At 41.2% G+C, this 21,951-nt stretch overlaps 1 protein-coding gene across 1 annotated transcript in view; it reads right to left on the bottom strand.

Annotated features, from left to right (window-relative positions):
- AIFM3 (apoptosis inducing factor mitochondria associated 3) overlaps window positions 1-21,951 on the bottom strand; it is a 70,648-nt gene that overhangs the window by 35,029 nt on the left and 13,668 nt on the right. Inside the window, exons 2-10 of the mRNA XM_063456959.1 lie at window positions 15,518-15,727; window positions 11,948-12,161; window positions 11,041-11,150; window positions 6,651-6,760; window positions 6,323-6,367; window positions 6,063-6,159; window positions 5,681-5,793; window positions 4,756-4,842; window positions 602-693 (exon numbers count right to left, since the gene is read on the bottom strand). Of these exons, the coding sequence (XP_063313029.1) occupies window positions 602-693; window positions 4,756-4,842; window positions 5,681-5,793; window positions 6,063-6,159; window positions 6,323-6,367; window positions 6,651-6,760; window positions 11,041-11,150; window positions 11,948-12,161; window positions 15,518-15,548 (899 nt within the window). The 5' untranslated portion in view covers window positions 15,549-15,727. The remainder of the gene's footprint in view (window positions 1-601; window positions 694-4,755; window positions 4,843-5,680; window positions 5,794-6,062; window positions 6,160-6,322; window positions 6,368-6,650; window positions 6,761-11,040; window positions 11,151-11,947; window positions 12,162-15,517; window positions 15,728-21,951) is intronic.

Here is a 21,951-nt window from a genome sequence, read left to right on the forward strand (position 1 = left end):
CTTCTGGAATAAAAGGGAATCATGACATGTCACACATGTCATGTGTCCTTAAGGGGTTAAAGGGTTACTCTAAGAACCACTACAACTGTGCATAGCTGCAAAGCTGATGGTTCATAGAGAGGGTTAGGACTACTGCAGCTCTAAGACAGCCTCTCACAGCTGTCAATCAAGTAGCTGGAATGCCCAGTTCTAGCTAATCAATGCCACTTTTGTTCAACTTGTCTATTCCGATTGGTGCACATATCTCAGTGAACTGTGCTCTATGTAAGGAGCTAGCTGCTGCCGTATTGGTGCTATCAGTTTACAGGGCCATTCCACTTATCGTATGTAATGAGAGAAAATGCACTTGGTGAAGAAAAATGCTTTTCCCATAAACCTCTGCTAAAAGGTTTAAAAAATAAGAGTCCCTTATTGATTAGAAGTGAAACTGCCTGTAGCTGTAGTCCAAGCAAACCGTTCTAAACAATGATACATTAAAAGATATGTATGTTTTTTATTTTCATGCATTTTTTTTACATTTTAATGTATTATCAATATAATGTTTTAAAAAATATATAAAAGGTATTTAACATTTCCAAACTGTTAACAGGTTTGAACGTACGTGCTTCCAGTTGCAATCAGCAGTTTATTGTATTCCATTCGGAATCCATCCTTGAAAACCACCATCTTACTCTTCGTGTCCACACTGATGACCTGAAATCATTTCTGCAGAATGTGAATTCAAAGAACTCTTCAAAAATATTTGTAAACATGAACCATGGACATATGCCAGCAATGTATATTTATTCTGGTGGCAGTGAACATTATTAGCGGTCATTGTTCACTAAATTAAAAACACAGAATTTTAGTAAAACTAAAAGCGATTTGCATAATTTAAGCAAAAAAGTGCTCTTTTGGAATAATTCTCCATCTGATTTATATGGCTAGTTTAGGATAAATTTAGCATTTACTTTTCAGTTCACTACAAAAAAATCAGTGTTTTCTGATCAAACCCTACTTATATTGGGAGAAAGAATCTGTATGTGCCCTGCTGCCAAATTTTAATTCTAGGCACAAATGTTAAAGGAACACGATAGTCACCAAAACAACTTTAGCTTAATGAAGCACTTTTTGTGCATAGATCGTGCACCTGCATCCTCACCGCTCAAACTCACTGCAATTTAGGAGTTAAAACTACTTTTGTTTCTCTGAATGATACAACAGGAGTGGAAGGACCAACAAGTAATCGCTCCACTGGAGTTGTAGATGGTTGAAGGGAGTGAGGGCATAACCCAAAGGAATAGTAGTAAAGTAGGAAACTGACTTGAGTGCACTAGAACAGTACACCCATGATCAGCTTCTAAACCCTGAAAAAATCTGCTCCATCAGGTGTTTGGCAAAGTAGTGCTGGTAGTGGGAGCATAGAACGAACTATGTACAATAATATTAAACTTTATTGATCCCTCTTAAGGGAATAAAGAAGAGGTTAAAAAATATAAATATAAACAGTGCCGAGATGGATATTAGATATTCTAAACAAACTGAGACATATTCGCAAAATAGATAGTATTTATAAAGCCATAGGAGCCTAACGATGCAGAAAGGAGCTTATACAGGGGAGCTTCCCAATGCTAGTTGGCCGTAGGCAATTAACAAGTTTAGAACAAGTGAGCTAAACTCACCAGGGCAGATTTATAGGTGATGGCTGTTAGGTGTTCTAAAACTGTTAGCCGGCTTATGAGTGGATACAGTATCTGTGAGTCATGCACAATGTTTGTTTAGGAAAAAAAAAATAATAGTAGGAGGAGTGTCCACCTGGACAGGAGAGGCTGTAGGCATCAAATTTCAGGGGAACAGTATGTCATCAACTGCATATATATCGTAAAAGTAGTGATCTATAGATAGATACACTCCCAAGTAACATTAGGGGTGTGGGGGATATTCCCAGTGTTGACGATAGTGTATTTGAGGAGATCGTAGAAGAAAACTAAAGGGAGCAGTGTAAATTGGACTCACGCAGTAATCGGTGAATACACACTGTCTCCCTGGTTTTAATATTTCGAGTGGTCTCAGAGTACAAGCTGGGTGTCATAGAATTTGAGGGGACACTGGAGAGTGGACGGCAAATAGGATCGCATAAATAGTGCGATCAAAGTTCAAGCCTGTACACCTCTTAACACCCTCATTCTTTGAAATAACAGCCTTCAGTCCAGATTAGAAATACGTATATATTAGATGATTAGCACTGGACCAATCAGACCATTATATTTCGGGTGGTCTCAGGATATAAGCTGAGTGTTATAGAACCTAAGGTGAAAATGGAGAGTGGACGGCACATAGGATCGCATAGATAGTGCGATCAAAGTTTAGCCTATACACCTCTTAAATCCTCGTTCTTTTAAACAACAGCCTAGTGTCTTAGGTTAGACAAACGTATAAACACTGGACCAATTAGACCTGGTTCCCAATTACTCTGAGATTCGCTAAACATAAATGGATAGCCTTTAGATGCGTAGTGTGACGAGAGTGCTCATTACGCTAAATCTCCATGTGATACACAAATCAGTCGGTGGCTATGAGGGGGATATGGGTGAAGTAATCACTCCAGACCCAGCATCTAACGAACAAATAAATGTTAAATTCGAAAGTATAAAGCCAGCCCTTGAGATTCCCCACAGATACAACAGCCCCCCAGTACTAATAATTAATCTTATTGCAGTCTCGGCAGCGCTATAATAGACTACACTGTGGTCCTGAGTAGGACAGTGTAGAATAGTTTTTAAAGAAATCTGTAATATTTATAGATCGTGGTCCTCAGTAGGACGGTCTGGATTAAATTAAATTAGAATCGATAAAACGCTCAGGTTGAAAGTCTGTCACGCTTAAGTAAGAGGATAAAGGTAGTGGTCCCCAGTGGGACAGTCTAAATTAAATTAGAGTCGGTACACGCTCAACGCGCGTTTCGGCGCTAGCATGCGCCTTTGTCAAGAGCTAACCGGCTATGAGGTTGGCGCCTCTTTTTAAACCCTGTTAGGGCCAGTCCATCCCGAAGGGTGACGTAAGGATCCATGTAGGACCGCCCACAGTTTGGGAGGGACCGGAAGAGTGAGTGACACCAACTCTTAGGCTTGAGGGAGTTAACCCATTCCAAGCCTACTTTTGTTTCTCTCCATGCAGCCCTGGCTACATAAACAAAGTGTTTTAATTCCTAAATGGCAGAGAATTGAGCAGTAAGACTGCAGGGGCATGATCTATACACCAAAATTGCTTAATTAAAGGGACTCTATAGTTCCAGCAAAACAAAGCCATTTTCCTGGCACTATAGAATCCTACAATGCCCCTCCCTCGATGTCCCTCTGTGCTGGGTCAGGCTCTGTCCACGCTTTATCCCCCACCAATATCAGCCCTAATGCGCATGTGTGGCATTGGCCACGCTCGCATTAGGATTTACCCATAGGAAAGCATTATTCAAACCTTGTCTATCGAAAAAATCTGACGCTGGAGGTCCTCATAAAGAGCGTGAGGACGTCCAGCGTCAGGTACCGGACTAAAGTCTGTTTCAATTCAGGAAGTCCCTCTAGTGGCTGTCTGGTAGACAGCCACTAGAGGTGGAGTTAACCCTGGATAGTAATTATTGCAATTTCTCAGAAACTGCAATATTTACCACTAAAGGGACACTGAAGGGACAATGAGCTGAAGTGGTCTGGGTGCCTACAGTGTCCCTTTAGGCTAAAGTTCTTTTGGTGACTATAGGGTCCCTTTAAAAAACTGGCTTCTCACATCACCATTGTACAACCAAGAATCCTAATGATGGAAATCAACATCCCATTCATTACCTGCTGCTAACTCAAATGTTTTGCCTCACCTTGTACTATATATTGTCTAAGGCAGTGTTTCCCAACCCAGTCCTCAAGGCCTCAAGGCATTACCAAGGCATTACCCAGTTTTGTTTTTTTCTAAAAACACCTTAGACAAAACTGGGTAATCCTTAAATCCTGGACTGGTAGGTGTGCCTTGAGGACTGGGTTGGGAAACACTGGTCTAAGGCATGCATAAGAATGCAGTTTCCAGATACCTTGGTTCTAATATTAGTACAATTAAAAAAAAGAAGTTTGCAACACCTTGGGTTCTTTGATTTACAATCTTTATTCTGCCACGTCTGGACCCAGACAAAATTAAGTCACGGAACCTAAGCTCTTATGAACCCTTCTTTTATTATTTTTTTTGTCATATCAAAACTACATGACTCAGCTATTTATTGGCTAGAAGTAACATTGGATTACATGGACCGCAGTCTTCTCCAGGGCTTAATAAAATGTTTTTTACACCCAAACCAACACATACAGAACACACTGACGACACAAATAATTGTATTAGTTACTAAGTGGACTTAGTTAATAAATCACATACATAGGGCGGATACAAACTATATAGGTTCTTAAAGGAATAACTTTAAATCATGTCCTGTTACAAAAACATTTGGGATTTATTAGTACATATTTGAAAAAGGGGGTTAGGATGTCTATTGGCAAAGCATTTGAATAATAAAGGAATACAAAGAAAGTCCAGGGCTCTAGCCAGTAACCAATAGCTTGTTGGAAATATGTTAATAGTTTGTTTGTGTCCTGCTCTGATATTTTTGTGAATAGGAGTGGAATTATGGAGGATGGTCACATGTTATCCTTTGATTTATATAAACATGCATTTATGTTTTCATCAGACCCTTTAGTAACAAAATAAATTATATAAACTTTATACATTACTCAAATTCCTAACCTGTGTTTCTGTCAGAACTTCAATGTCATACGTGTGAAAGAACTCCTTAGAGCGAAGCAAAATCTGATCAGCCTGAGAATCCATAGACTAAAATATAAAAATGAATATAGGATTAGGACACAAGCACAGCTTTATTTCATCAGGCAGGTGTCTGGGTCAGTTTTACTGTAAGGGCTTTCAGCTGACCCTAAAAATTACATATAACTTTAAATAGAACTTAGTTCTAAAGAGACATCAGCTGTAAATGTTATACTTTTTACGTAACCAACATAAGCGAATTCTAGCATAGTTACAAAATAGTACTCAAAAAAACACACCCCCTGCACAAGGTGATCAAAAAGATAATTTTTTAAGTGGATCTGTAGTCTACGAATGTTTGGCTTTGGGGTAAGAAATCTATTAGTATTTATACTAATAGATTTCAATATGAATGGACACACTCTTTCCATCAAGGAGACTGGTTCTTGACACTTGGATCTTCATCCAAAATGAAACAGGGTGACAAGGTTCAATGTCCAGGTAACTGTACATAGTAAGTTGTTAACTTTACAACAGTCACACTTCAAGTAAAACACAGAACTTCACTGGAGGATGGAGTTGACATGCATGTATGCATGAATTAAATATATGCATTTTAAATATAAATAATAAATAAAACTATGCTGATCTTCGATGCTTCGGGGTTTTCTGCAATTCTTCATGGTACTGTGACATTTATCAGTGAACTCACAACTCCATTCACAGTTTTGTGAAAGGTTTTATAGACACAACTGTGCATCAACAGTTAATATTTCAATATGATAATTCAAGTTCGTAAAATAAATATTATTTTTGTTCACCTATTAATGTTATATGAAAAATCGGTCACTTAGTAATAAACTCAATATACACATATAAATCTCAATTTCATTAAACAAGTACTTACTTTACTTAATTTGGATCGATCATAGGGCAAATATTTTTCTGAGGTGCACATTACAATCCTGTCAGAGAATCCCTCCTGCCTTAGAGTTTCGGCACATACTAAACCAGCAGGTCCTGGGCGGAGATAAAACATTTGAAATAACTCTAAATTCTGATCCTCAATCATATATATATGGGTAAACTGGTATTTATATCATAATGCCAGTTTTCTATCGGTCAATATGCTATAAGTCATCATAATGTTCCCACTGGAGCAAAAGTGAGCCAGTGAATGAAATACACTAAAAGACATCAGTAGTATCAGGTGCTATCAACTTATTGATGTTGGACTAATGAACTCTACTGATGTAGGTTAAATAGTTAATAGTATTGAATTGGTTTACCTGCTCCAATGATCAGAATGTTGGTAATCGCAGTGCTATAGTTACTGAGAGCTAGACATTTTGCCATAACTTTTGTCCTTCTCTGTGATTGAAGAGCCTGAAAAACAAATCATAATGTAACATTTCACATGAAATACTATTGAAAGAGATTATAAAAAGTATATTAAATAGGTAGTAGTTTGAAGTCACATGTGACTTGAAAATACTGAAAGATACATAACCAAGAACATGACAAAACAAAATCTAAAATCACCACTCACCTGTTTGCTTGCTCTTATATAAACTCGCTCCTTCTCTATCTTCACCTACAATATAAATATTATAGAAACTAAACTATTATAGAAAATAACACTGGTAACAGGTATCAGAATTTCTATAGCTCAGCTATATTTTATGATTTTCGTCTGAATTTGAGCAGTCAGTTTTCTCAAAATTATTTTGCCCAAATGTTTAAGATATATTCTTGAAAATAAAGAAGGGTATGACTTGTTCTCTATCACTCTATCTCAAATGACAAAAATAGTCACAACGTATTCTGTCTATACAATTATTTATAAATATAGTACTAATACATTTAGTGTATACTACCTGAAATTTTGGCAGACCATCTAAGCCTGGAAAATCTTCTATGTCCCCTGTTGCTATGTTAAAGCATGCACCATGCCATGGGCACCGTACTCGACCTTTAGACAACACACCTGTATAGTAAAAACACACACAATAAGCACACAGAATCCTGGAAGTATACAGAAGTAATTCAAAGAGAAAGACTGTTTAATGTAAAATAGCTAACTTTGTGCCATGCTGGACAGACGCAACTTGCCTGGGCTCCATGCAGAAGTCCTATAAATTCTTTTTTATTCATAGGAAATCACAGGCGTTATAACCTTGACAGATTTTTGGCAACTTATCAGGATCTTTTAACATACAGGCACCATCAGCCTGGCATACTATACTGCAGCCTCAGCAACCATGCCAGGAATAAGGCCTGGTACTACACTGATTAAGTGCAACTCGATGGAGTCTACTTCGCTGACCTTCTACGGGAGAGCATCTGAGGAAGCAAACCCCCTGTACCATCACCACTGTACAATAACCTAAACCTGGGGGGTGTGGCTTGAAAGGTACTGTGCCCATGCTCTTCTTCTACCAACGTGGCTCGTTAGTCTACGGGCTTTTAAATGGAACCACAGAATCTTGCTTCACAATTGGGAATCAGAAAGTAACCTACCTGTGCCTGGGACTGTTTCTTATTTTTCCAGCTTCACTAGTAGTCCAGACGCTGAGGCATATGTCATGTTGGCCTCCTGCCAAAAGTTTTGCTTTATTATATCTGCAGATTTTGATTTGATTTGTTTCTATATATCCCATAGGGTTCGCACAAATATATGTAAAGCCTACCTACTTCCAACATGTAATATATGAACTTTCCGTTGATATGCTGATGTTTACTAGCACTACTTTTCTCCTGTAAACTGCTTACATCTCAATAAAATTACAAAAAACATCTAAAAAAAATTACAAAAAGAAAGACCTAATTCATAAAGAAGAGCATTAGTAAAAAGCATTTAATACCTCCACGTCAATGTTTATACATTCAAATCATTGCTTCAGAATAAACCTTTATACACAGCACCTATTAAAATTAAATTGATGAATAAGTCTCAATAAAGATAAAAACTTTCATATATACACTACACGCTCATTAAAATCAATGACAGTTATCTCCGATTATGTGACAGAAAAAGTGAGATTATGATATGTTATCCTTATGTCGACAGTTGATTTACAAAGGACACCCTTTAGACCTTATGTAGAAACTACGGACTAAAAGATAAGAATCGTATCATTGTGATGCACAATGTCATGTAGTCAACCTATCGCTACACCGGGTAATTGTTTAAATAGTACCTGAGGTCCACAATTACAGTGTATGAAAGCGTAAAGCAATATGAATCACTTGACACTTATTTTTACTGTTATATGTCATTATAACCAAGAGTAGCATTGGCTTACTGGAGAAACTGTGGGAAACAGAAGCACATTTCTTAAAATATGCTTTAAAAAAACAAACCAGCGGGGGCGGGGCCTGACCGCCGGTCGGATCAGACATGTTTTGTCTGAGCTCCTGCTTCTGAGCTTGGAAAACGGAGCTAACTGCGGACCAAAAGCTGAAACCGACCTGGAATTGTGACCACAGCGCTACTCAGGCGACAGCGATCCAGGGGACACCTAATAAGACCCCCACCGGCACCAAAGTAACCCGAACAGGGCCTGAGGCCTACGAGCTTGAGCCTGGGTGAGACGGCCGCTCGCCCGGATCGCCGACCGGCGCTCTGCCACCCCTCCCCCCCCCTCTGGACCGGGGGGTTCATCCCGGTCCCCACGGGCGGTCACCACAACATGCCGCAGAGCCTCCACCCAGGTCCTGCAAGACACAGAGGATGGAGCGGTGTACTCCAAGATGGTCGACAGCCACCTTTTCTGAGCGGGAAACTCCGCCAACACCAAGCAGCGCACCAGCGAGTTTGGACTCTACCTCGCGGCGGAGTCCTGCAGCAGCCCCCGCGACAAGCCTTATGCTCACTTCAAGCCTGCAATGAGGATGAGGGGGTGTGGAGGCGGAGGGGGAGCGGGAAAGAGCGGGTCCCCCCAGGGCGCACTTCAGATGACACCGCTACCACATACAACGGGCCCCCCTGGGCTGAAGGCCACCGTGGAAAGAATCCCGGAGCACTGGCCGCACACGCCGAAAATCCGAGGCAGCTGGCGGCAATTACCACCGGGATCCACGGCAGTGCCCCCACAGGGGAAGAACTCAGTCTCCCAACAATCCTGAGACCTCCTACCCGAGAGACTGACCTGCCTCACACGTTGGAGTTAAAAGCAGCTCCCAGTCAGTCACCCTCGCCAGCTACAACACCCCTGATCAAGCGGGGCATCGGCTGAAACGACCACATCATCGAGGCACCAGACCCACACAGCGAGCGACAGGCAGGTCGGAAGATCGGCTTATAGACCCCACACACTCGCACGCTGGGACTCACTTATACAGATACCGTGGATCAGGTATTGCCTGATACGTATCTTTAACATGACTTTGCACAGCATCCTATAATGTATAACGTGTAATGCTCATTTTTTGTTTCACTAGTTCTAAATTAGCCTGCTTCTCCCATTGTTCTAACCTGCCAGAACTATATTCTAGATCAGGGGTAGGCAACCTTTTAGCAGCACTGTGCCGATATAGGATTGTGATGTACCGTAGCATGCCGATCCTCAGGCCCGTCGCTACCAGGCAAGCTAACCAAGCAATTGCTTGGGGCCCCAAGCTGGCCTGGGCCCCCAAGCAGGGCCGGCCATTTCTATAAGGCTGCAGCCGCCTGAGCGCTCTATAGAGAGCCTCAGGCGGCTGCAGAACTGCCTCTCTCGTCATCTCGCCTTCCCTGTAGCGTGGCCGAGCTCCTCTTCCTCCTTTCAGTCCGGCTGGGTATCACGCGGTACAGGAGATTTAGTTTCCTGTTCCCGGCCGGACTGACAGGAAGTGCACCCTGAGCTCGGCCACGCTACAGGGAAGGGGAGGTGAGAAGAACATAGGGAAGGAGGGAGGGAGAGTAAAAAGAACATAGGCAGGGGAGTAAGAAGGACACAGGGGAGGGGAGTAAAAGGGACACAGGGGAGGGGAGTAAAAAGGACACGGGGGAGGGGAGTAAGAAGGACCATTTTGCTTGGGGCCCCCAAATTCCTTCAAACGGCCCTGCCAATCCTATTTTTTTAAATTGAGGTGTGTGTGCTGCCGTATTCTGCTTGTGTTATTTATACTGTAATTGCTTTGTATCGTTGTATTTGTGCATATATGAGCTATTATATTGTATATGTTCATTAGTAGTTTATGGTATCGTGATACATATGAATGTGGGCTGTGTATGAGGGCTGCTTGTGGAATTGTGTGTAGATGGATATGTCACATTGTGTATTAGGTAGTGTATGGGGGCTGTTTGGGGTTTTGCACGTGAGAGGCTGCATGTGGGATTGTGTGCATGTATGTAGATTGTTAGTGGTGTTGCGTTTGTGGGGATTGTGTGTATGTTTGTGTGTGGGCTGTTCGTATTATTTGTATGAGTGGAGGCTTATTCTGCAGGTCTGTGTATATCTAGCAGTGTGGGTGGCTTCCCTGGGTTCCAGTGGGGACCAGCCTGGGCAGGTACAGGTCAAGGACAGGAGCTGCAAAATCAGCTGTGGGCTGCTCTACTACAGTGTGGATTCCCATTCACAAGTGCTGGGAGGAAGTGATCTGAGATCACTTCCTCTAAGTGCTGCAATGCATAAATTGAGGATTGTCCTTCACCACCTCTTTGTATTAGCAGATATCTGAAGTTTCACTGAGACTCCTGATAGGCCAGACCCTGTTTGGCTCTAGCAGCCTTGAGTGCCGTGGAAAGACACCTTGAGTGCCGTGCATGGCACTAGTGCCGTAGGTTGCCTACCCCTGTTCTAGATGTTATTTCCTAACTTAACGCTTGTAGCCTACTAAATGCAAATTAGCATGATATAGTATGTAACTTAGTTATGTCTTAGCAAGCATAGTGGCTATAAAACATAGCATAGAGCAAACATGAGCTTTATTTGTTTAAATGTGCTATAATCTGCTGCGAAGCTAACGAGACGCACTAAAAGATTATCCAAACCAAATGCACAACATGACGGTTATGCTACAGTTATTATATGGAAACATGTTTATTGCTTGTACCAAACAAAAAAAAAAGAAAAATGTGCAGTTCTTTAGTGCCAACTTGCAAAACTTGATGGATAAAACATGCGTGCTGTTGTGGCACATTACAAATGCCCATATGCCTGTTATTTTCATGCACAGAAAAAATAAAGAATTAAAAAAAAAAAAAAAAACAGCACAACTAGCTGAAATTGAGAAATGTTGTTACACATTATCTCTTTAAAATGATTCACAATTTGTCCAGACCTTTCACTAGTGGAGCTCCATAGTGGGGACACTTGTGTCCCATTGCGTAGTACTCCCCATTCTGTTTAATTAGTAAGGCTTTACCACATCCCATGTCAACCTCACGCATCCTGGCAGAAAAAAATAAATAAAAAAAATAGCTCAGTAAATTGCCATGGCTAAATATTGAGCACCAGCATGAAAAACATTTTTACGTTATCAATTATAATATGCCAATCATATGTTCGTTCACAAATATAGATATAAAAACAGAAACCATAACCTATCCTCCCTGATTTAATTCTGTATTTCAGTAGTAGTTACATTTTTATTTTTTATTTGAAAACCTTTTCACTTGGACACACCTTAATCCGGCTCTGCAGGATACTGACCCAGTACCATGAAATTTGAGGGTCACCAACAAAATAATATAATAATTAGTGTATTTGATAAGTCACTAACTAGTATTAAAAACTGTCTACTTTGTTACAACACAAATATACCAGTAATAATGTTTTTAACCAGTGCATTGTTGGTAGCTCATCTTAGCTAAAGTAAGGAGAAATTAAAATAACATATCAGATCCGAAATCTAAATATACAAAATAAGTTATTAAACAGACAAGAGTTTTAACATTAAATAGATAAACATTTCTATTGCTTAATTAACTTTAAAGATTTTCTCTGCCAATAATCTGCTTGGCAGGATTTTAGCAGTAAAAGCCTAGGCCCTGCCAAGAGTAATAAAAAAATGGTCAGTCACTAATTTCTGATATGATTCAAACTACATTAACCCAACATTTTGTTTTTAATTCTCAACAGAACTGGACAGAAACTGAAATGATATCCTAACACAACAGTAAGTAATACCTGATACACCTTTTCTTTGTTGCAACACAATAACTAACTAATCGTATTGACGCACTTACTGTCCGTTCTCCAGGTCCTTCACATGGCATACTGAGGCTTCCACCACATCCTTGGGGTTTGTGTACGGATTGAGGACAATGGGCCTTTCCTCATGATGATAGTGCCTCGTCGTTCCATTCGTTTTGTAGGCTAGTGGACTGGCTTTGCCATTGGGTGAGAGCTCTTCTTTTTCCCTTTCTTTCTCTGGCAAAACAACTTCAACTTTTACCTCAGCTGTAACAAAATAGACTTGTAGTCAGGGTTATTCACTGAGGTGAGAATTCAAAGTGAATTCAAAATGAATTTTAAATTCTATGTTGGGACACATTGTTAAAGGAACATTCCTGACACATAAAGCACTTTGGCATGCAAGAGAAGTTTTCTTTTGCTTCTGTTAACTCCACATAGCTGCAGGTGCACGGTGCTAGCGTGTGCCTGCCGTTCCCTTCTCAGTCAAGCTCTATTGAGGCTTATTTAGAAGTATAGGAAAGCCTTTCACTGCTGTATTCCCTAGCACTGACTAAAAGAGGGAAGTGCTTGAAAAGGCTGCAGACAGCAGGTTTGCAGCATTTATAAGCATTTTTATATATATCCCCAAACAAAACATGTAGAAAAAAAATAAATGCATGTTTTCTTTGTGGTTATATCTATTGAATTGTTAAAACTGTCAGTGAATAGTTCCTTTAAAGAACACATTCAGAGTTAAGGTTCTAAAAGTGGAGCAAACAATGCTGACTTCTCAAATATTGTAATTTACTCAAGAAATGCTGTTTATAAATGCCATGGTACCGACGAGAAAAAGTGTTCTCACCTACCATTACAGGACATGCAACTTAGCAATATAAACTGAAAGGCCCTACCTTTTTAGTAGAGGTTACATAGTTACATCGCTAAAAAAAAAACATGCATCCATCAAGTTCAGCCTTTCTCACATTTGATTTTTGCTCACACACAATTCCACAAGCAGCCCCCCATACACAGTCCATAAGTATCATGTACAATATCACAAACTACACATGAACATATCAAATATAACAGCCCACATACACACAAATATAATGTTACAAAGCAACTGCCGCACCCATAAATAACACAAGCAGAATACGGCAACATACACACCTCAATTTAAAAAAATAGGACCAGCATGCCAAGGGACTTCAAGATTTTGTGTTGGCACCGCACTATTAAAGGGATACTCTATTGCCCAAATACAAAATAAATAAAAACTGTTTAGTAGATATACTCCAAATGAAAACTTCTTTGCATTTAATTATGTATTTTTTTCATTGGGGATATACCTAAAATCAGCTTGCAAAACCTGCAATTCACTTGTCTGCTGCCTTTGCAAGTTCTCCTCTTCTAACCCCGCCAAGACTTTCTGGGGCTGTCCAATTAAAGACTTTGCAATACAGCTCAATGAAAAGTCTTTGTAAGCAGGTGCTCTGGGCAATTGCTGCCTCTTGAGGTCAGCTGCATTAAGCTAACAAAACCAGGAAGTAACTGTGGCAGAAATGCCTCTGCCAGGTGTTCTTGGAGGGGCCTGCTTGCCGCCTCCTGCCAAAAGACTGTGGGCCCTTTAAAAACATATGTGATTTATGTACTTTTGTACTTCATAAAGAGAGACAGACCGCTGGCCCTAATTCCGTGGAACTGTTTCAGGCATAGGACCATGTGCACGGTCGGTCATAATTATGACTTCCATAGAAATCCCGAGCCCCTGAACCAATCTGGGTGAGTTTTGGATATGTTGGTCCCCCAGATGGGGGCTATCAAGGGATATGATTTTGTGGGATTTCCATTTGTTTCAGGGGTACTTTTGGGGTGTTGTTGTATTGCATGTTTTTCTGTGCTTTGAGATAATTGGATTAGATTAGTACAGTTCCTGATCCAATTATCTTATTATGTATGGGAGTGTCCTGGAACTGAGAACCAATGTAATTGTGTATTTGTTTCTACTGTGGTTTACTCTCAGGTCCAGGAGGCGTGCCCCTTGCATGGGGACCTGAAAATAAGGCCATTTTTGGCTACCATTAAAGAGTTCCTGCTTACCCTCAACATAGAGCCTCGTCTCATGTGTGAGGGATACTGCTGTATCTACCCTGGGGATTGCTATATCACTATACTCCTCTGGGTTATAATCACTTGCTCTTGTAAGAGCAGCCTGCTACACTCTCTGGAGTAGGAGAGGTCTGCCCACTGGAAGATGGATACTGGTCTGGTCTTGGATGTAGGGTGGGTGGAGGACGGCGAGACCCCAGCCAAGCTGTAACGCTGGAAGTGGGGACTACAGTGCTGATGGTATCTAGTGGAATGCTGACACACACAATCAATGCTCCTAGTGACTCAGTGAGCACTAGGAGCATTGATTGGCGGAGGCAGCCGGTTGGGGTGCCAGGCTGTCCGCCACCGTAACATTATCTGTTGTCTGCTTGAAAGCCAAGGGGTGTAACCAGTTTAATTTATAAAAGTGTCAATTTATATTGAAACCTGCACTGTTTGCAAAATGAAAAAGAGGACACACTCTACACACATAAAGTTCTTCAGCAAGCTAAAGTTGTTTAGGGGTCTGGAGTGACCCTTTAAAGGTTTCCTACCCCTGCTCTAGGGTGTTCTTTTTCTAGATTTGTAGGAATTTAGCACCAGGCAACAAGTCAGCCCTTTAGACCTGGAGTGCACAATGTTTATTTTGTGTGTTATATATATATTCATGTTTTTATTATTATTATTTTTATTGTTCATGCAGCTCAGCTTGTTACACATTTCAATCATACTGGTAAGCTGTTGACTACGTTTATTAGCTTAATGGAAATAAAAAAAAAACTCCCTTTGGAAAATGCAACACAGATTGTTTCCTACGTGATTTATAGACAGTGCATTTAGAAGTATTAAACAACAGGAAATGCCTGCAACGTATTTAGCTAACAGGCTCTATCTTATGGTATAGTATATCCCATATTTATCACCATTAAGATAAAATTGCTATACTTACTATTCTTTCAATAATAGATCTTAGTCCAAAATTACATATTAAAAATGTATATATTTAATTTAAAAAAATTCTAGAATGACAAAATGTTATTTGCTAGCAGTGATGTTATACAAAAAGACTGTGATATCGCAATAAGGGTTAACAGCATTATAAATCTATTTTAATGACATTTTAGATTTTTTATTAAAAAAATAATAATCCACTCAGTTAAATCCTTTCCAATTAAGTTAATTCATTATTTGAATTCAGTATCAGCTGCTGGAACGATGCATGCATCACACTACGTCTTGCTGTTCTTAGTACCAAACAGAGATGGAATTTAAGGTCTTGTGGCTACTTCAACACAGTACAGGGTACAAGAGTCCAAGCTCATTACGGCAAAGGTCTTTATTCTAGCCGATTGTACAAAATGTTAAAGAAAGTCAAGTGTACTTTTCCTTAGGATTAGTTGTAACCTAGAGCGTTCTCTAATCCTCCCGGCAAGAGCGCGGAATTAACATTCTTTCCAGCAGTTGCCCCAGAGCGTTTCTAAGCCTAATATAGGTCATTGTGTTTGGCTGCATGACATGTGATAATTAATCTGTTTTTTACATGAGCTCACCTGGTTTAGGTTTGGAGAAACATCCTCCCATGGTGATGGTCGAACAAAATTAACTGTTTAAGGGCATTCGGTGATCCTCTGTAGACCGATCTCTCAGTTTGGACATTCTTTCCTTTAGCAGATGCTAGAAATGATTATAATGGCAGCAGGAGACATGCAGAAATATGGAGTGGTCCCTGTTGTCCTTTTGCAAGATTTCTTCTCCTCCGTCTGCATGAAAAGAGAGAATATAAAGTAAAATATTTCATATGATCTATAAAGTGAACCATTCAAAATAACAAGTGATGTATTGCATGCATCCAAGAAAAAAAAAAGTATACCATAGCAAAGCAGGTTAAAATAAGACATAGCAGATGGCTGAATAATCAGTGATGAAGTGGAGCCCATAACTATTTGAACAGTGACAGTTTTGTTTTGACTTTGTACTCCAGCAGCCAAATGCCATTTGGTTGTTGATATTTGGTTGTTTCAACCAAATGTGCAATTACTTACAAAAAGCAAATATTGTTATTTCAATCAAATGTGCAATTCCATTTGGCTGCCGTTCAGTTACCTCAGAAAATTAGCCCAGTGTTTATATATCTCGATTTGACTATTTACATACAGACGAATTACAACTAAATTGAAACCAAACTCCCTTCATTTAGTTGTTCCAATTTCCCTAAGAGAGACCAGGGGATGTGCACCCTTAACCCCTTAACCACTCTTAAATGTATAATAACATCACAGGCAGTGGTGTATTTTGGATTTGTGTTGCCCTAGGCATGACTAAATTCGGGCACCCCCAAAATCTAATACATGCATCTAATACATGCATCTAATACATGCACTGATATACACTGTCATTGGCACACACAAACAGTCATAAGCACACACTGTTAAACCAACACACATTTTCACTGACAGACACACACTGACACACCCACTCACTGACAGGCACACACTCTCAGATACACATAAAATGACATACACACACTGACACACACTCACAGGCACACCCATTCTCACTGAAAGACACACACACTTTCACTCACTCACAGACACACACTGACAGCTACACTCGCTCACTCACTCACTCACTCACTCACTCACAGTAAGGTGGACAGCCCCAGAACACAAGTTAAGCAAGGCATTTGTCTGGGAGCTTGGGGTGGCATTTTTTGGCGCCCCCCCCTAGGCAAATGCCTTGTTTGCCTTGTGGTAAATACATCCCTGATCACAGGCCTAAATCTAACCTTAGCAATGTCTCTTTTTATTTTACAGCAGGAACATTCTGCTGCCGTTCTACTGAAATTTGGTTGAGCTGTTTTCAAGAAATCCTCCATCTTGCAATGAGATTCATTTAAAAATAGCAGAGCCCTATTCAATGCAATTTCACTTCGTAGATGAGAAACAACTGTACCTCAGAGGAATTTCATTAGCCAAATAAAAGAGAATTGGATCAAATTTAAAACATTTAGTGAATGAACCTTCAAGTGTTTGAAAGGAACCAATGGCTAAGGGGTTAATTTGAGGGTGTTTACAGTCACAAACCATGGATTGTATCAATATGGCCGCCTGGTCAGCTTTCACTCACTCACATAAGCATTAATTTGGTATTTTTTGTGAACGAGAAGAAGCCAATAGGTCAATACACAAATGAGATCACCTAGGGATTGGTACAACATCATCTACCATAACTACTGCTGCTATTCATGTCTCATAAACACATTGTCTCTGCAAATATCAGTTATTCTCAAGATGAAGACTTGTGGATTTATAGCTGCTTAAATAGGGGGTATCTTTTTATTTTATGGTCTTCTTTTTCATTTTTAAAACATTATTATGAATAATGCATTCATAAACTGCACCGTCCTTTTATTAGGAGTGTCGCCTCAGTGGGGTAACAGATGTAGCTGAAAGTTCCCATGAGGACTTGTTGGGACTTTCTTTTACACAGCCCTATGAGTGATCTAATAATACAGAAAATGGCACAGGTTTTTAAGATGGACAAAACACAAGGTTCCTCACAGTCCAGAGCGGTGTCTCTCTTCTTACACAGCACACGTTCAGCAGGGTGGGATGGACACACATGGACTGTCAAAATGCAGATTTATTATGATCGCCAAGCAACGTTTCAGCTCAACAACTTCAGTTTTTTTTTTTTTTTTTATTCTTTATTTTTGTTGTGCATATAGGAAAGAATACAGGCAAGCTTACTATATGCCACATCAGCGTGAGCAAGCGTCAATAAACACGTTCAATGCATTAAATGACATATGAGGAACATGCACATTTTTGTAATTTATGGTTAAACAAGCTTCAACATTCTATGTGTCTGAGAGGGGTTACAAGATAGGATGGGGTATTAGGACATGTGTAATATTATAGTGTAGCTGATTTAAACTAGGTTGTAGAGGGTTCCTGGTTTAATGAGGCATGTATACAGGCTTAACGAACAACCCTAAGACTGCAGCACTCGATGTTGAGAGTGAGTCAAGGTTTAGAGGCCCAGTGGAGGTTGTGGGCGCATGCAGTGGACTTAAATCAAAATAGCACTGGGGCACATTTAAAAGTAACTAGCTCTAAATAAAATGAACTGCGGGCATTTTGGACTGAACCTGCTTCAGTATATTGTGGAGCGTGATTAGTCCTTGTGTTAGTTCATGTGAGTCACCCCACGCCAACTCTGGAGGCTTGGTGCAGGAGCCCTGTGTGTGGGCCATGGATGGGCCATTGCTGACCTCCGTCCCTGTGTGAGACCGCCCTTGTGAGACCGCCGTTGTTCCGGTCATCCTTGGAGGGGATCTGAGATGGGGCGGTATGTTGTGGGCTTTGAATCCTGGGTCCCGCCGGGTGGAGCAGGTGAGCATGTCGGGTTTTGCTTCTCTTCTGTGCCATGTGCCTCCGGTGCCGTCTCATGCGGTGTTCCTGCCTCTTATGCAGCTTGGTCCGCCACCATGATGAGGCCTGTCCTGCGGGTGAGACCTTCGGAGCGTTCCTCCGAGTTGGAGGCAGACGTTTTGTCGATTGGCTGTGTGGCTGTTGTGAGGTAGGAGGCTGTGTTCTACCCTCTATCTTGTGCCAGAAGCTGGCAAATAGTGCGTCCAGCTTCTGTTCGATTCCGTGGCTTGTCCCCGTTGGACCGGGAAGGCACGTGGCGGCCGCCATGATGGGTGTCACGCTTGGTATTTTGCAGTTTGGAGTGGCTTTGCCCTGCGCACTCACCGATCCGGGTTTGCTTCTCTGAGTTGGACCGCGATCACCCCCAATGGTCCAGGGGGAGGAGTAGCGGGGCTGTTGCTCATTGTGCAGCTTCACCATGCGGTTCCTGACCGGGAGGTCGGCCGCCTCTCCCGGCTGGCGCGCGCCAGGCCCTGCGTCTGGAGGAGTACGGCAAGCAGGCTTCAGGTGGGTCACGGACCACTCCATCGGTCCCCAACCCCATCGTGGGTCAGGGAAGTAGAATTTGGGCTCCAATTATGTGAAAGGATGACATTATCTGTCTCCAATAATACAATTGCAAGAAATTGGAAAGTCAACAAGCATTGTTACCAATGTTAAACATCACCTCCCAGAGGGCCTAGCTGCTATAAACTATCGATGTTAAGCAGTAAGGTTCTTGGCTCACAAGAACTTTAAGGCTGCAAACTCCAAGTGACAAAAATACAATACTTCCATTATTGCTATAGACATTAAAGGGGCACTACAGGCATCATGACCACTTAATTGAATTAAAGTGGTTATGGTGCCTGCAGTCCCCTGGTGCCATCCCACTCAGTGGTAGTTTGACATAAAATGCTCTGTCAGTCTCTACATTGACTTCCAGTAAGATATAGGGCTCAATTTAAGATTCTGGTGCTTGCTTACAAGTCCCTACATAATGCTGCTCCAACCTACCAATCCTCCCGAATACACAAATATGCCCCTGTGCTCTGCCAATGACCTACATCTATCCTCTGTCTGTACTCCTACCTCTGATGTTCGCCTTCAAGAATTCTCCAGGGCTGCACCTTTTCTGTGGAACATCCTTCCCTTCTCCGTTAGACTTTCACCAAGTCTCCACTCTTTCAAAAAAAATCATTGAAAACTCACTTATTCAGGAAAGCATATCATTAAACTGTTAGCAGGTTTCCATCCCCTGTCCCCAATAACTCCTTTCCTGCAACTGTCAAAATTACCTACCAAGCCCTCAGTGTATACTTTTCTAACAACCTACTTCACACCCCTACTTTTACCCTTTGTGTCACTTTACCCCACTCCCTCTAGTATGTAAGCTCATCGAGCAGGGCCCTCAACCCCTCTGTTCCTGTATGTCCACTTGTCTGGTTACAATTACGTGTCTGTTAGTCCACCCATTGTACAGCGTTATGGAATTTGATGGCTCTATATAAATAATAAAATAATAATAATAATGCAGTTACCCGATTCCCCCTTGCTCTGTCTTCACTGGAGGTATGGCTAAGGTGGACTGCACCTCTGCATTAGCCTTACAAATCCATACCAGCAATGGGTGGCAGTGAGAGTTCAGCTGACACTATCACTGCTACCCATCGATGCTCAGGCTGTATTTGCCTGGACACCCACATTCAGTGCTAAATTATTCAAAATGAGTAATGAGTGAGAGAAAGTGGTTAAGGTGCCTAGAGTATCACATTTAATGATTATTATGCTTTTAGAAGTCGTCATGTTGGTAGGAGTCTGTATGTGCAGTGTTTCAGCTTGAATCTCTAGTTACACCCCTGTCACACGTAATCTTGTCAGCCCAGAACTTTGTTCCAGACTGCCAGATGTAAATTCTGTGCAAATAATAGGCCCGCCATCAGAGCGCACTGCATGATGGCCATGGACACATTGAGAAAACTAAATATAGGTTCACAGCCTGAACGTTATACCAATCTATTGTCTTGGCTGGTATTTCTAGTTCTGAACTTTTGAAGGGCCCTATGCCTTGTTTCTGTCGTAGAAACCTCACAGAACCCAGCATGCACATTTTTAATATTGCATATGGTTATCTTGAACCTCAACATATGAGCCAACAAATGCCTTGATTTTATATTGTTTGATACATGTTTAAAATGACTTAATGTTTTTTTTTTTAATATTTTGATATTTTTTTCAATATATTGATATATTTTTAGATATGATTTAGTTTTTGATATTTTTATATTTTGGCAAAAATATTTTCTAAAGTTTATCCCAAAAAATGTTAAATCATTGAAAAAGCTTATTCAAAAATATTAAATTAAAGCAAAAACAAGGTATTCACCGTGAAGTCATGCCTTTTTGTTAATTTTTCAATGTAATTAAGTGGGATGATTTTCACTGTAACATATATGTATGAAAATATTAGACTGTTCCACAATCGCTTACACTTAAAACTAATGGAAATATGTAATTAGTGGAAATAAATAGAATTGTAAACATCTAGATCAGGGGTAGTCACCCTGATCCCTACCACCCACTAGTGGGCAGTTTGGGATTTCAGGTAGGTGGTGGTGGATTCTGCAGAAAACACCCAGTGGGCCTCAATGGCTGTGGACCAAGGCCGGCAGGGGAGAATCTTTCATCTCCCCTGCTGGTCCATGCAGAGCCAGCCTTGCTGTAAGTCCTCTCGGGCTGGTGAGAAGATCAAAGATCTGCCTCACCAGCCTGCTGGCACCTAGTTCCAGCAGAGGGAGGGAAGGGCCTGGGAGGCTCTGTGTTCCTCCCGCGAGCAGGCTGATCGGAGTGTTGCTGTGCATTACCACAGCAATGCTCTAATACAGTGCTGTGTTCGCAGGAGGACAGGAGACTTAGCCTGAAGCCGGAGGAGCTGCATGCTTAAGTGAACATACCACCGCTTGACCTCCAGACCTGCAGCATTATGTCCCCCCTCCCTGGTAAAAGGTAAGAAGAAAGGGAGAATTAAGACAGATTTTCACATCTCACCCACCTACACACAGCATCAGGGCCGGACTGGGAAAAAAATTAGGCCCGGGCATTTTTCAATCAGAGCGGCCCCCTAAGAAGGGGGCAGGGCCAGAGAGGGTGTGTTTTGTCATCACTAATGACAAGCACGCCCCCTCTCAAAGTGAGCATGTTAGTTCAATGCGCAGAGCCCACTGAAGAGCTCTGGCATTAGAAAAAGGCCCTGAATTTGTTCTGCGCAGCGCAAGCAAATTTAATTTAAAACATGCTTGCGCTGTGTTTGCTTTTAAATTGTCTCTGGTTTCTCCACAAGTGGGATACCAGAGGACAAAAGGGCCAATAAAGTGCATGGTGCATATGTTTGGAGCCTGCTTGAGGGATTGCGTGTGTGTAGAGTGTGGTGTGGTATTGTGTAAATAGGTCAATTTAATTTGTGTTTGTGGTGTAGTATGTGTGGCTAGGGGGCATAGTGTTATAGGGGATGTAGTGAGTGTGTGCATACAGGCTGTAGTGTGTGTGTATAGGTGACGTAGTGTGTGTAGGGG

This window comes from Pelobates fuscus, chromosome 5 (genome assembly GCF_036172605.1).
Source record: "Pelobates fuscus isolate aPelFus1 chromosome 5, aPelFus1.pri, whole genome shotgun sequence".
NCBI classification, from domain to species: Eukaryota; Metazoa; Chordata; class Amphibia; order Anura; family Pelobatidae; genus Pelobates; species Pelobates fuscus.